The sequence below is a fragment of the Mizuhopecten yessoensis genome, unplaced genomic scaffold, assembly GCF_002113885.1.
Source record: "Mizuhopecten yessoensis strain PY_sf001 unplaced genomic scaffold, ASM211388v2 scaffold11097, whole genome shotgun sequence".
NCBI lineage: Eukaryota > Metazoa > Mollusca > Bivalvia > Pectinida > Pectinidae > Mizuhopecten > Mizuhopecten yessoensis.
In genome coordinates, this window is record NW_018408878.1 from 1,284,715 (window position 1) to 1,301,822 (window position 17,108).

General features: G+C 40.3%; 1 protein-coding gene across 1 annotated transcript; it reads left to right on the forward strand.

Annotated features, from left to right (window-relative positions):
• Window positions 1-1,066: 1,066 nt before the first annotated feature.
• LOC110465654 lies at window positions 1,067-7,824 on the forward strand. The gene is made up of 3 exons (XM_021521606.1): window positions 1,067-1,138; window positions 6,085-6,309; window positions 6,851-7,824. Exons 1-3 carry the CDS (start codon window positions 1,075-1,077, stop codon window positions 7,045-7,047), a joined length of 486 nt encoding a protein of 161 aa, XP_021377281.1. The 5' UTR covers window positions 1,067-1,074; the 3' UTR covers window positions 7,048-7,824.
• Window positions 7,825-17,108: the final 9,284 nt, after the last annotated feature.

Below are 17,108 nucleotides of genomic sequence, written 5' to 3' on the forward strand. Positions count from 1 at the left end.
TGGCAAAATGGTGTTGCTACCCACAGCTTTATTCAAGTAAATTCTGTGAATGCATGTAAGCTTCTCTTGGTTAAAATGCTCAATACATTTTTTACTATAATTTTTAATAAATGGTTAGTATTTTTTTATATTTCTTCGTGTATAATAAGTTTCAAAGTCTTATTAGTATCACCCCGGGTGCATTCCGGAAATTTCTAATCCGGATTCAATGCTACCCGTTTTAGAAGTTATATAAACACGTCTTCCGGAATGCACAGTGGTGATACTAATAAGACTTTGGTAGAGTCAAATAGATAATCGCAGTGACATATGGCTAGTGTCGTTTATCGCGTTCAAAACGGTTGAATCAAAATAAGTTGGCTATCAAATAAGGACGAAAGTGTTGCTGTCGATCGAGACTTGGCAAAGACTGTTACGGCTTTCACTCATATTTGAGTGTCCGTCAGGTTTTATTCCTGAAATATTGCATTTCAAATTAGACAAACCGGTTCAAGTTTCCGTATTTATGAACAAGCCATAGGGACGATAATTTTATTTATGATAACGGGATCGATCGAAAATATACAGGTGTTGTTAGCGCCATTTTTTATCCTTAATGAAATTTATAATGTAAAGATATAGTAATTGTATTTTAAACGGTTTGCACAATCTGACAAGTGTGACACTAACATTTTAAGATTGTAAGGCTTTACCAACACCGGTGCCTCCAACCCTAGCACCCTTTTCGTATCCGGTTCAACCGGTTTGGCTGATTAAATGTAGCATTTCGGGTATAAATCCTGGCGGATCTGCAAATTTTTATGCAGGCCTTGCAAGGCTTTGGCAAGGGTCACCTGAAAGCAGCATCAGATTTCTAGGTCCGACCTTATTTCATAAACGAACATCTCTGGTACAATCGGTTCAACCGTTTGAATCGCGATAAACGAATGCGGCTGATTACATTGTATAAATAGACATGATAATGTATACAAATATAACAATTTTATTCTATTTAAACGCACGAGAGGGACATTTAATGCATTCAAGCTAGGACAATCATACGCAGGTCTTCCTGACTGGTATTAGTATAACCTAATGCAGGTAAATATAGGTAAATACAGGTATGGCTATTTTTGGAGAATGGTTCAAGAACTATCAGGTATGTGTATTGCTTAATATGCACAATATCACTTAACATTTAATTATGCCCCAACAATAGGGGGGGGGGGGGGGGGGGGGGGGGGGCATAGTGTTGCCCATGTCCGTACCGTCCCGTCGCGTCGCGTCCAGTCCCGATTCAATGTAAACACACGTCCCGTCCCGATTAACACTTATTAACTTCATTCTTTGACAGATTTTGGTCAAACCTCTGACATCCTTGTGTTTCAGGGTTCCAAGGTCAAGGCCAAGGTTACTGTTGCTATATATAGAAATTCATCAACTGATTCAATTCAAACCCTTAGCAACTTCATTCAATATGTTATGGAGATGGTAATAACATACAGAAAAAACATATGTATATTAAAATCAACTTATCAACTTTAAGTGTGGTACCTTGTGTGTGTGCATGTTTCAGGGTATCTAGATCAAAGTGGTTGTAACTTGTTATAGAACACTGAAACTAATTTCACATGGCAGCGGGGGTATTTATGTCTTACAGACATTTTCTAGAGTATTTTATTATTTTGTTTCGAGATGAACTATTGATTATCATACATATTTGTCAAATAAAAAATAATACACTTAGATTGGAGGGGGCGTCTAAATGCACAATACTACCATATACTACCCCCTATCAAATGCTACCTCGTATTACCCAATACTACCCCATACGACCCAAAACTAACCAGTATATACTAAAAACTACCCCATTCGACCCAATGCTAGATGCTACCCTACTACACAATACTAACCCGTACTATACCCCGTGTTACCCAATTCTGACTACCCCACACGACCCAATACTAGCATACCCCACTATCCAATACTACCCCATACGATCCAATACTATCCCTTACGGCCCAATACTACCCCACACGACCCAATATATATACTAACCAGTATATACTCAACACTACCCCATACGACCCAATGCTAGATGCTACCCTACTACACAATACTAACCCGTACTATACCCCGTGCTACCCAATTCTGACTACCCCATACGACCCAATACTAGCATACCCCACTATCCAATCCTCCCCCATACGATCCAATACTATCCCTTACGGCCCAATACTCCCCCACACGACCCAATACTAGCATACCCCACTATCCAATGCTACCCAATACGACCCAATACTAGCCTACCCCACTATCAAATACGCCCCCATACGACCCAATACTAGCATCCCCCACTATCCAATCCTCCCCCATACGATCCAATACTATCCCTTACGGCCCAATACTCCCCCACACGACCCAATACTAGCATACCCCCCTATCCAATGCTACCCAATACGACCCAATACTAGCCTACCCCACTATCTAATACTACCTCATACGACCCAATACTAGCATACCCCCCTATCCAATGCTACCCAATACGACCCAATACTAGCCTACCCCACTATCAAATACGCCCCCATACGACCCAATACTAGCATCCCCCACTATCCAATACTACCCCATATATACGACCCAATATTAGCCTCCCCCACTACCAAATAAGTGGTCCAAGGCGACCCAAAGTAGAACCCAATCCTTATTTCCGTGATGTCAATTTGCATCATCAAAGTGCCATTGGTCTTCGTCAGAAGAATGTTGACCAGCATACCCCACTATCCAATACTCCCCCATACGATCCAATACTATCCCTTACGGCCCAATACTACCCCACACGACCCAATACTAGCATACCCCACTATCCAATGCTCCCCAATACGACCCAATACTAGCCTACCCCCCTATCTAATACTACCCCATACGACCCAATACTAGCATCCCCCACTATCCAATACTCCCCCATACGACCCACTACTAGCCTACCCCACTATCCAATACTTCCCCATACGACCCACTACTAGCATCCCCCACTATCCAATACTACCCAATACGACCCAATACTAGCCTACCCCACTATCAAATACGCCCCCATACGACCCAATACTAGCATCCCCCACTATCCAATACTACCCCATATATACGACCCAATATCAGCCTACCCCACTACCAAATAAGTGGTCCAAGGCGACCCAAAGTAGAACCCAATCCTTATTTCCGTGATGTCAATTTGCATCATCAAAGTGCCATTGGTCTTCGTCAGAAGAATGTTGACCAGCATACCCCACTATCCAATACTCCCCCATACGATCCAATACTATCCCTTACGGCCCAATACTCCCCCACACGACCCAATACTAGCATCCCCCACTATCCAATCCTCCCCCATACGATCCAATACTATCCCTTACGGCCCAATACTGCCCCACACGACCCAATACTAGCATACCCCACTATCCAATGCTACCCAATACGACCCAATACTAGCCTACCCCACTATCCAATGCTCCCCAATACGACCCAATACTAGCCTACCCCACTATCAAATACTCCCCCATACGACCCAATACTAGCATACCCCACTATCAAATACTACCCAATACGATCCAATCCTATCCCTTACGGCCCAATACTCCCCCACACGACCCAATACTAGCATACCCCACTATCCAATGCTCCCCAATACGACCCAATACTAGCCTACCCAACTATACAATACTACCCCATACGACCCAATACTAGCATAGCCCACTATCCAATACTACCCAATACGACCCGATACTAGCCTACCCCACTATCCAATTCTACCCCTTACGACCCAATACATGCCTACCCCACTATCCAATATTCCCCAATACTAGCCTACCCCACTATCCAATACTACCCCTTACGACCCAATACATGCCTACCCCACTATCCAATATTCCCCAATACAAGCCTACCCCACTATCCAATACTACCCCATACGACCAAATACTAGCATACCCCACTATCAAATACTACCCCATACGACCCAATACTAGCATCCCCCACTATCCAATCCTCCCCCATACGATCCAATACTATCCCTTACGGCCCAATACTCCCCCACACGACCCAATACTAGCATCCCCCACTATCCAATACTACCCCATACGACCCAATACTAGCATACCCCACTATCCAATACTACCCCATATATACGACCCAATATTAGCCTACCCCACTACCAAATAAGTGGTCCAAGGCGACCCAAAGTAGAACCCAATCCTTATTTCCGTGATGTCAATTTGCATCAGCAAAGTGCCATTGGTCTTCGTCAGAAGAATGTTGACCGATATATAAATTATAATCTAGCGATAAATAGTTTTAAATGTCCATGTGACGGTAAAAATATAGATAAAACAAAACACGAAGACTAGTGTAATCGGCTAGCGCTTTCGCCCATCCTGGGGCTCTTCAGGCGATTATAATCTATATAAAGATAATGGTATTACGCCATAAGGAACTTGTTTTAGAGTTATTTCGTTTTACACAGTGGCGTCTCGTAGGTGACTGTCGATGATTTTTTATTTAAATTATTCTGATATAATTTCTTAGCCAATATACACAAACATGTCATACAATTTCAATAATTATGTACGTGTCTCAGTAATGTTTACAGAATTTGCATCAACTTCCTCTTCCTACTTCCAAATAGGTACATTGAGTTAAAATGCACTGTTCAGACCACAGGGACCTGATAATTTGTATATAACATTAAGTGGGATGGCATTTTGAACACCTTAGTTTAGGTCCAAATATAGCTGTAACAAATGCTCAGGCCCCTATGTTTCAGACCTTTCTATCGTTACGGTAATAACATGTGTGAAATGTCTGTAATGTGTATTTCATGCGTACTCATGCAGCAGTGAAATTTAAAAGTATTCATGTTGAATGGAGATTATTCCTGGATTTTGTTTTATGAAATTTGCATAGATTGGCTGGAGAGTTATTGATGACGGCCATTGAAAACTAGCTTGTTCCCTCCAGAGGCGCTGGCCGTGCTGTGCATTGTTTAAAAGTAAAATAACACGATTAACCATGTACACATGACATTTTTTATTTCGAGAAAACAAAACCTATAAATAGGCAATTTCATATATAATATATAAACATTGTAATAAAATGCAACATTTTCATCATACGAAGTGAAGGGGCTGAATGTGCTTTCAGGTTTGTGCATTTATTGGAAGCGGAAATGATGTTGCATTTGTCGGGTTGAAATTGCATAAAGCATTCGTGCTCCCAATTTTCCTGCTGAGTCTATGTCCTGCTGTAATTTAGTTAGCAGGACTAAGGTGTTGCTTTTTCTGGCGGCGTCGGCGTCAACATTTAGTTTTTGTGTTTAAGTTATTTTCCCTAAAACTATAAGTGCTAGACCAACTAAACCTGGACCATAGATGCATCTTAGATAGTTTATCTCAACCCATGCATTAAATGCTGGCTGCGGCCTACCTTTCATGATCCATTGACTTTGATGAGCATCTAAGTTAGTTTCTTTGATATGTGCATTGATGGTCAATGCGGGGCACAGGCGAGACATATTTCTCTGGACTTTCTGGACAGATCTGTTATCAAATTTTATACGAAGGTTCCCTTGGTCTCTTGGCCTGCCGGTGTTATTCTGAGATTCATGAAAAACAAGATGGCTAACAAGCAGTTATGTATGTTGGAGATAACTCTGTCACACCCTCAAGGTAGGGGAAGATTATATTAGTTCCCACTAGGGGGAGATAGCCTTGCGCAGAATGGCGCGATCTAAGTCATAACAATAGTTAAACGTCACGTCACCAATGCATTGACGTCACGTCAACAGTAGCAGACCATGGGTGACAACTCTGGATTTGCTGGTAAAACATGCAATCAACGCTTATACTTCATGCAATCATGGCTTGTTGGCGGATTTGGGAGTGTAACAGAATGGGAGTAAAACACTAATTAATCCCGCTATGATCTTTTGCTTGTATTCTGCTTTATATTACTGCATTGAAAAACTAAATCTGAATTAAAATATATCCCAAGATAAAGGTTATTGCCTAAAATTGTCCATTTTTTTATTTTTAAAAAAAACCTATTTTTCAGACTTCAGCGATGGCATCATATTTCTCGTAGTTTTGTCAGTCTTCTTCTTAGTGGTGGGATGTTTTTACACTTATCGTAAAAAGTATCGGCGAAAATGTCCATGTTTTCCAGTCGGAGATGCTATAGAAAGGGAACAGACACGGCCTCCCGCTCAAGAATCGGAAGTAACCTCTTCGAATGGAACTGTCTATAATCTAGAATCTATCACCCTGACAGTTCCGAGTGGTAAGATAAATTCTTGTGTTTTCTGCTTTTATCTGGTACCTTTTGCTTGCAAAAATGTTGATTTTTTTTAGTGATATGTTGATAACTTTGTATATGTACCAAAGATGTACAAAAACACAACAATCAACTTTAGCGTCGCTTCGTCGGCAGCAGAACCGGAAATCAGCGGCTTGGAATTTAGTGAATAGAATATTTTGTTCTGATTGGTCAAAATGAAATTGATACAATTTTTTAATGTTGTCCAGTGTGGAAATGTAACATTTCGTATATATCATCACTGTAGATATAAGGTGTGTTTTTACCATTTATAATTACTGATATGCAATGTACCGAGGTTTCGGTATCAACATCAAACACATTATTTTATTATTTTAATTCGGATGATATAATTTGTAGGGCTATGTCTTTCTTCCGTTTACCTGAATGTATATGCATTTGAACTGCTGATTTCTGAAATAAACGTGAACTCATTCACCCCTGAAAATTTCATAATGAACTATTCCAATTTCAATTTTATTATTTATATTCTACTTTGTTACAGAATCGGAACGTTCTCTCATACCCCCTGATGACTACAGAAGGGATCCTCCCCCGTACGTGGAACCGATGGTTGACAGGTCAATACCGCCTCCTTCTTATTATGACGTCATGACTGGGGCTATCACGGGCGTAGATGATTCCGGGATATCGGGTAGCTGCGGCAACCGCGCTGTAATCGGGGCGAGGTGTTTCGAATAAGGATGACCTATTGAAGATGGTCCGAACAATGCACAAAGAGAGATGATGGTCCGAACGTTATACCAGCTTTTATGCTCATTAATTTGGACTTGATGCATGATCTGGGATTGTGGACGTTTTGTGAGCGGCTTCAGGTGAAATGGGCGAACAGACAACTTTCTTGATGCTGTGAGCGTGTTTTAACGTCCATCAATATTTCATATTGACTATAATTCAATATGAAAACGAAAAATATCACACTACATTTGAGTAGCAAGCAAGCAAACTATTTGAGCCCCCTTCAAATGTACATGTCGGGCTAGTTGTGTCCACTCCCGATAGGGAATCAGGAGGCTGATGGATCCACAGGATCATCCAAATCTGACGCTAAAACGGGGTACTGGGGAGACATTTTGTCCTGTTTCCCCACGTAGTGGTGTCCCTACTTCGTCCCGTCAGAAACTGAAAGCCTTCTCGCCCCTCCATATCAACAGTTATATGATAATGAACTCGTCCAACCATCCTACAAAATGGAGAACAATTGTTTAGTTTAACGATGATCAAAATCCACCGTTGTTTTGCCTGGCTTTAAGCCTTCCTCAGTCCCTATACATGTCATCACTTAAACATCTCATCACCTGTACCTATTATATAAAGACTATCGATACTTTAGTATGAGTGATATGTAATATCTTTGCTTTAATTTATTTTGAATGTACATGTATATGTCTTCTGTGTAGTCGGTTTCAACAGCTCCCTAGAGTTAATTTTGTATTATTGTTGTTGTACCGACTATAACTTTTTTTTAAATTGAATTAAATGAGCCCTCCCTTGGGGAGGATCGCGTGAGTGAGGATACCAATATCCGGTGAACATGTGAATGAGGATGCCAATAGCCGTTGCACGTATGAGTGAGGATACCTATATCCGGTGTACGTGTGAGTGAGGATACCAATATCCGGTGTACGTGTGAGTGAGGATACCAATATCCGGTGTACGTGTGAGTGAGAATACCAATATCCAGTGTATGGTATCAATATCCGGTGTATGTATGAGTGAGGATATCAACATCCGGTGTACGTTTGAGTGAGGATACCAATATCTGGTGTACGTGTGAGTGAGGATGCCAGTTTCCGTTGCACGTGTGAGTGAGGATACCAATATCCGGTGAACGTATGAATGAGGATACGAATATCCAGTGTACGGCTAAATGACGATATCAATATCCGATGTACGTGTGAGTGACAGTACAGCATATTGGGTTATTATGCACAGAGACTGACTTGTGGGAAAACAAGATGCCTCAATATTATATTCTGTCATTATTCATTGTTTTGCATTTGCACAACAGGAATGAGGAAAATGGTGAAAATACATGATTTTTAAAGAAAATTATCAGGGTGGGGGTGGGTGGTGGTGGTTTCCTGAAGCCCATAATAACCCTCTGAATCCACCACTGTTGAATATATTGCCAGTATAATGATTATCAATGTATATAGTATGGTACAGGCATAATGCTGATTTAGAACTGAAATTAATATCCAATACTGCTGAAGAGAATGTACAATATTGACATTTTGCAGGAATTAATTAATGTGTAAGGTACCAGCATAATGCTAAAATGGCTATACATCACTTACATAGTAGAGGTTTGTTCAATACCGACAACAATGGTTGGATGATACCAGTCAAATCTCTGTTTCTATTGTATAATATGTGAATAAACATATAAGTATATATGACTGGTTTGTATTACAATACTCTTTCATGTTAAGGGGTTTAGAATAAGGAAAACTTCACCCGAGGTTTTTTAAAATTAGTTATACCTGAGGATGTGCCGAGGGTTTTTGCACCAATTTGAAAATTCCAAGGATGGAATTTTCCTTATTCTACAACCCTTGGTTTGAAAGGGTGTTTTTCTCTCATCAGAATTAGCTCAGAAACTTCCAATTATCGTTGCAGTTTGCTAATCGAGGCATAAGAATGTTCCGATTTAGTGACGTCCTGCCATTGTTGTCCCATTGTGATGTCACGAACGTGAAGTGACGTGTAAGATTGGATTTATTTACACCCCTTTCCTACCTTGGGCAAATCGGTCACAGGCCTATTCCGTATTTGCATATTGCAGAGTTATCTTCTCTTGGGAGCAGGTATTGATTGGTACGGCACTTGTTTGTGAGAGTAACGTCATCAATTTTTGAGTAAAACGACGTAATTTTCTCACACAACCCAATGACGTAACAATCAATACCTGCTCCCAAGAGAAGAAAACTCTGCAATACGCAAAGACCGAATATATACTCGTAGGATTGAGAGGAAATATAAAATCAATGCATTGCTTATTAATTTTTATATACTGCATATTGTTACATAGGGACTGAACGTCGTTTTCTTTTAATGTTCATGCCGGTATGAACGCAAATGGGTTACATCCATAGGGGCGTCATGATCAATATGGATGTAACCGATTTGCGCTCATACCGGCATGAACATTTAAAAATGACGTTCAATCCATATATTTACATTTTAACTATAGAGCGATTGTTTAATTTAATTTAGTTGTTCTTAAATTATTTTTTAACGGGTTTTGGAAATGCGTCGTCTTTTAAAGGACATTTGCCGGAACAGCCCTATTTCAATACAATTGGCGCCAATACTAAACCGTAGTCAATCCATGTTATCGGAAGCGAAGCGACAAGACTTTCATTGAATAAGGTCAAGCTATAATGTCATAAGTAACCCACGTGTTACGTCACGAGCGTTTTTGCTTTCATAATCAAATGAAATGCATTTCTGCTTGTAATGTTCATATTCCGTCTTTGCGTATTGCAGAGTTATCTCCTCTTGGGAGCAGGTATTGATCGTTACATCACTTGTTTGTGAGAGTAACGTCATCAATTTTTGAGAAAACGAAGTAATTTTCTCGCACAAACCAATGACGTAACAATCAAAACCTGCTCCCAAGAGAAGATAACTCTGCAATACGCAAAGACGGAACAGTGGGTTGCAGCACAAATGTAAATATATTGTCATATCTTTATGCAATACAAGTTATGATACTAGGATGGACCTTTACAATACGTGTGCGATGCTAGAAAGTACATTATGTTGTTATACACACATGTAAGAAAGATATCTCAAATGTTGTCCATCTTACATGCTTGAACATGTGCAGAAAGTAACAGATACGAAGAGATGCGACCGTAAATGTACATGTTTTAGCGGTATTCTAATTCGGCGGCTTTTTACCGTCTTTAAATATTGCGCTTAATGATTTTTTTTGTTCATAGTATCCTTATGCACAGAGTGTTATTGCACCAATTCATTAAAGAATCTTTAAAATTCGATAAACCGCTAAAATTTGAGTCCGCTAAAATAAGTACATTTACAGTATACCCAAAGCTGTGAAATTAGCTCTCAAGTACCAAATGCAAAATGCTGTGTTCCTAAAATATTTTATTAATATGGAATAAAATTATGGAACGATTAATCAGTAGATATAAGAAATTTCAAATGCAAATTTTATTCAAAACAGCCATGAAAAAATACTTTCTCTTGAAATTATTTAGCTTTTTATGTCAATTGTATTTCGAATGTAACTATTTAACATTTATACATCTTTTATATTGCGATATATGGAGCTGGAATACTCATATCAAACTTTATTTGAAACAATTTTTTAACATTTTATTTCACGGTATATTTTTTAGATATGATAGATTAAACGACATATCCAGTTGTTACTATTTGACGGAAAAAGGATCCCATTGGAAACAAATCTCCGGAGTCTTATGAGTCATCATTGGCAAGTCTTTTCATAGAAATTTCATTAAATTTATTGATACAAAAAGCTTAAGCGTGTTTATTTTATATATCTACATGAAATAGTGTTCTACGCACAGCTCAGACAATCCAAAGCGTGAGGAGGGAACTGATGTTACATGTCAAGAGATTCTGCTTCCTGTGCGGACACTACGCCCATGGCGTCGCCGTAAATTCTCCGGCGCATGGGGAGCCACTAGCTGAAACATTCCGCAAATAGGTGATTGTGGCTTATACTGCCTTCTATGAAAGATTTCCAACCCTTCATCCGCGTCTGACATTCTGCTACCACTAGCCCTCCACCACTGGGTTGCGGGTTCGAGGCCTACGTGGGGCAGTCGCCAGGTATTAGCCGTAGGTCGGTGGGTTTTTTTCCGGGAGCCTGGCACGTCTGTAGCCAGGTGAAACAAAACAAAACAGGTACGTCACCTATATATGTGTCCCCGCGCGCGCAATTGTGCATGTGACGCAGGTAGTACGGGCTTAAACCCTATCATAAAGAGAAACATTCGAGATATATTTTACATCGTCCAATTTGGTCTACACGTCCTTACACAAACAAACCAAACCAAATAAGCTAATACCATAGGAGATATGAGGCGAAGGTAAGACACACACACGTGACTGCACCAACGAGATTTGGTAATGGATACAGTAAGTCAAAAATAAATTACACTGCAGCATGCAGCTGTTTCATCCTTCTGGAACTCGTCCTCGATACTCAAGGGGTTACGCTCACTTTCGCTCTCTGCGCCCCTGGAATATGTCATAGCAAACTCGAAGGCTCATTGTGCGCCACCTTGTAGATGAGACGAGAAGACTGGTCGGATCCTTTGATGTACATCTAGCTAGCAGTGTGCCTCCAATTTTACTAAGACGTATTCCAGGGGTGCAGACGGCGAAAGAGAGCGTAACCACTGGATATCGAGGATGTCTGGAACTCATCGCTGTTGAACGTTTTTATTTGTTGTGCAGTTGACCATTGGCAATTAGTTCGGGCCATCCTGAGTTGAATCTTATGACCATATGCTTCAGAATTCTCCACTAAGTCCTATGGGAGAGCAAAGCCAGACAATGTTTTCCTTTAGTATCTAAACAAGATTGGAGATAGGTCGCTGTGACCTAAATATGGTTGCTTTCTCCCTCTTAGATGCAGATCTTTCCTGAAGTATTGTGGACAAGAAGAGATAAAAGTCAGACATGGCTATTCTTTAGAATTAAAGTACAATAGGACATTTAAGCCATGCAATGTTTTCCTCAATATTCAATGGAAAAATAAGTAGCAGTGACCTAATTATGGTTAATTGACCTCCTTCCCCTAGAGGCCAAAGTTTGATGATCATCCATCAAGTGATCTTCCGTTAGAACACATAATTTTAGAAAATCAGGTCAGTAACTTAACTATGGTACACTGCATTCCCTCTTGAAATATTCTTCATGCCCAAGCTGAAGATCCCCGTATTAGTGTGAGACAGTTTTCTGTTAGTATCTAATGTTTCTGAGAAAGTCGGTCACTGTGACCTAATTGTGATGCAATGCACTTCTCCTATCCTATATTTCACCTTATATCAAAGTTGAAATACCTACAGGAAATATGGCCTGGAACAGAGACGTATATAACATTCAATGTAGCACTCCCAAACCGCATGGAAATCTAAGCTAGCTACGGATTTAAAATTACGTTGATTTTCGATGTTTTCTCATGGTATAATTTTGTTTTGTCTCTGCCACGAAAAGGTTTTCTGAAATAATTTTGAGACAGTAGGTCGCCGACATCGACCCATTCCAGTTCCGCTACACTAGCAAGTGTTAACAAATACTGCCTTACTCTCAAGCTAGCTTTTCCAGTGATGCGGTATAACCCGAAGATCCGCTCACTAGTTCAGCAACGTCAAGCGTGGTCAGTAGTTGGATGGAGGCAGCGTAGTGACTGTGATAACGTAAGGCCAGATCCCGGTGGTTAGGGAAGGTGTATTGGTACACAGAGAGGACCTGCAGGATTCCCCAACCCAAGTCTCGGGACGGACGGGACTTCTTGGAGGGGGAATAGTGTAACAACTGAGGTATATGAGGGGGAAATACCTCCTTACTCACAAGCTAGCTTTTCCAGTGTTGTGGTTTAACCTGGGGACCCGCTCACTAGTTCAGCAACGTCGAGCGTGGTCAGTAGTTGGATGGGTGTCCGCCCGCACGTTACACATTCTTGTCAAGAAGTAAACCCAGTTTTGCAGTTAAGTATATGTATTTTGACCAAGTTAAACACTGTCGAAGTTAATAATTACGATTAGCCCTGAGATTCCTCTGGCCCTGTCACAGACTTGGACATTTTGACAGATAGATGTCTGTTGTGGGAGAATTCCATGTTTTCATATAGTAGCAAACTCTCATATAGTAGCAAGCCGTGGTCCCACACCAGACATCTATCTGTCAAAATGTACAAGTCTGGCACCAGGGCCAGATGAAACTCGGGCTTGATAACGATGTGTTTTCAAAAAGAACAGGATAATTCCGAAGTGTCAATTAAATCAGAATTCGAACTCAAAATCAATAAGACTATGGCAACACACCAAAAAGGGAGAAGATTTACATTGACACCATTGAAAAGGTACAACGAGATTAAGACCAGGTGTTACGGAAGGATAAGCGTCTTTTGCTTCATCGACAACACCTGCAATTGGGGGCTGCGGTGGCCAAGTGGTTAAGGCGTCTGACATTCTGCTTCCACTAGCCCTCCACAACTGGGTCGCGGATTCGAGGCCTACATGGGGCAGTCGCCAGGTACTGGCCGTGCATGTAGGTCGGTGGTTTTTCTCCGGGAACTCCGGCTTTCCTCCATCATCAAATCCTGGCACGTCCTTAAATGACCATAGCTGTTAATAGAACGTAAAACAAAAACAAACCAAACAAACCAAAGCCATTTAAATCTAGGTCACATCCAAATAATGTCACGTCCTCACGCCGAGAACCTTGGTAGTGACGACATAATCACAAGTACGAAAACAGCGACCTCCAAATTACACAAAGAAATAGAATATTTCGCTATGAGGTATCATATCGGGAAATCGGGAAATGATAACAAAACTGCAAGGCACTCTTTATAAAAAAAACACCGACCTTCAAATCACGCAAAGAAATAGAATATTTCGCTATGAGGTACCATATCGGGAAATCGGGAAATGATAACAAAACTACAAGGCACTCTTTATAAAAATATCGACTTTCATATCACAAAAAGAATAGAATATTTCCCTGCGATGTTCTGTTGGCGACCATAACACTTGTCCATAATCTTCATCAACCGGCATCTGTCCGTCAGCAGTCGACATCTATCACGGAAACCCTGTGTTGTAAGTCTGTACGTCTGCAGTCGCCATTTATCTCGGAAACCCTGTGTTGTAAGTTTTTGTCAGTGAGCAGTCGGCATCTATCACGGAAACCCTGGGTTGTAAGTCTGTCCGTCAGCAGTCGACATCTATCACGGAAACCCTGTGTTGTAAGTTTTTGTCAGTCAGCAGTCGGCATCTATCACGGAAACCCTGTGTTGTAAGTCTGTCTGTCAGCAGTCGACATCTATCACGGAAACCCTGTGTTGTAAGTCTGTCCGTCAGCAGTCGACATCTATCCCGGAAACCCTGTGTTGTAAGTCTGTCCGTCAGCAGTCGACATCTATCACGGAACCCCTGTGTTGTAAGTCTGTCCGTCAGCAGTCGACAACTATCACGGAAACCCTGTGTTGTAAGTCTGTCCGTCAGCAGTCGGCATCTATCACGGAACCCCTGTGTTGTAAGTCTGTCCGTCAGCAGTCGACATCTATCACGGAAACCCTGTGTTGTAAGTTTGTCCGTCAGCAGTCGGCATCTAATCACGGAAACCCTGTGTTGTAAGTTTGTCCCTCAGCAGTCTACATCTAATCACGGAAGTCGTGATATTCGGAGCAAGCTCTTGCGTTTCGAATCTACTGCGACATGTAAATACCATAGGTAGGGGGATAATGATGTTACTATCAAGAAAGGGAGAGTTCGAGACCAACCTTAGTTGTTTTAGTGATGGAATCTGGGAATGACGTCACAATTTGTGGTATGTAAGAAAATAGTGTGAGTGAACATATGTATTTTGTTGAGTAAAAAACGATGAAGTAAAGAAGGTCTGTCTGTTTACCTGAATGAGTAAGGTTAACTCATTACAAGGTTAACCAACCGACTCTTCTGTTATAATTATGGCAACATAACTTTGACAGTCAAGCTTGAAGCCCACCAATAGTCAATACACATTTTTACGTACAAAATGTCATCAAATCGGATATCTGGATTCGGGTTTGCCTGCACAATAAATAGCAATGTGCATATATAAATGAAGTGGTTGTCTTTTACTGGTCTTTTGTTGGTCCATATCGTTAGTTTGCATGTTGCGGTGACGTTAATCAAAATGGACCAAAAAAAGCACAACCCTTTCCTTTGTTTATGCGGTCAAACTTTTCAAGCAAAATTTAATAATAGTTATCACAGAAATTAAAAACAATTTGGATTTCAATCCTGTTGGCCCCTAGCATCACCGATGAGTCCTAGAAGGACGATACAGATGTATGATGAACTGTTATTCATTTCTGGTATACTGTATCAGTTACCAATTTTAAAGGTACAATAATCGGTGGGTGTGAGTGTGTGTGTGTGTGTGTGGGGGGGGGGGGGGAGGGGAGTGCGTGTGTGTGCGTGTGTGCGTGTGGGTGTGGGTGTGGGTGTGGGTGCGTGTCGGTGCGTGGGGGTGTGGGGGTGGGGGTGTGTGTGCGTGTGTTACGTTTCAAACACTTACAGTTTGGAGCACTATAATATCTTCAATAAGGTTCATCAGTTTGGAACTTTGTAATATCAAAGTTTGACTTTATACACAAACGAGTTACGTATTAAACGTGTCGCAACGTTTCAAGGCGGCTGGTCAGTCATGGTTTGACAAAGGGGGGCAGTCTGTCTTGAAACGTTGCAACAACACGTTTAATAAGTACATTGTTTGTGTATAGAGTAAAACTTTGATATTAACATTAATATATCGCTTCATAACAGCTGAAAGTAAAATCCAAGGCCGAACTTATCAGAGCTACGTCAACACTTTTATTAAGTTCCCCCAAACGAAGTGATGGACTTTTTTTATCATATTTTATTTTCATCTTGTTTCTTTTTCGTGTACAATAACAACGGCTTGCGTTCTTATTATTAGGTAGTAAATAATTCTAGATATGATAAACATCGATAGCAGGAATGAGCAAAATATGGATTTAAATTCAATTAATCAATGTTCAATTCTGTGCTGATAACGGCCCACTTCGCTACTACTTGGTCGGCTTTTGCTCGGGGATATGACAGGATACATTGATTTTCAATTAGCTTATAGCATGATATTGCAGAACGAACCCCGCCAATAGTTGGCATCGTATGTTTGTTTCTGCATGAGTAGATACACTTATTCACACTTTCATTTTCAGGAGCGTCATCTATTCCGCATATAAAGAAAATATTTGACCATGGAAAATCTATATTACAATTAGTTACAAATTGTTGTCTTAAAAATGACCATTACGCACGTGTATGAGGACAATCACAAAATAAATGCGTCAGCGTTTCTCTATTTACCGTACAAATATTACAAATTTCTGTTTCTGTAATGTTCATTTTCATTAGTCTAGAGTTTGTATAGAGTATTCCATGTAGCAATTTAAATTGAAAAGTTGGTAGTGTTGTGTAATCTGTTATATTGAAGGATAGTTTGAAGTACATCTCTTTCAACTGTCATTTGTTATATATCTAATCCTATTTTCCCTTGCCATTTTTGCATAGATGAAAAAGGGAGATCTAGAAATTGATTGACCAATACTGCATAAAAATCTCTAGTTATCTTTTTCTTTCCGTTTTAGTACTTTTAGTGCTGTAAAAATACGTGTGAATATTGGGAGTGCCAGTGTCTTGATCACCGTTACTTTCCCTATGTAACTAAGATTTCTAAAAGACCAGTCATTTAATAGTTTTTTTAACAGATTCAAATTTTTCTTCAAAGTTTTGTATTGTTACATCCTCCTGGTTCAGATCATAATATGTGATCCCAAGGACCTTAAATTTCCCTCTGTGATTCCAAAAAGATATTCTTTTCTGGCAGGTATTCTTCACCACAACCCCGCTTTGTCCCTAACCAAAACTACATGGGTTTTTCCTAAATTTAATTTCAATCCAGAACATTCAGCAAAATAATCTAAAGTAACAAATGTTTCCTTC

Excerpts from the sequence above, each read along its gene's own strand:
- LOC110465654 (XM_021521606.1), top strand. The coding sequence starts at position 1,075 with ATGCAGGTAAATATAGGTAAATACAGGTATGGCTATTTTTGGAGAATG. Across the intron at positions 1,139-6,084 it reads AATGGTTCAAGAACTATCAG|ACTTCAGCGATGGCATCATA; the intron begins GTATGTGTATTG and ends CCTATTTTTCAG. Across the intron at positions 6,310-6,850 it reads CACCCTGACAGTTCCGAGTG|AATCGGAACGTTCTCTCATA; the intron begins GTAAGATAAATT and ends ACTTTGTTACAG.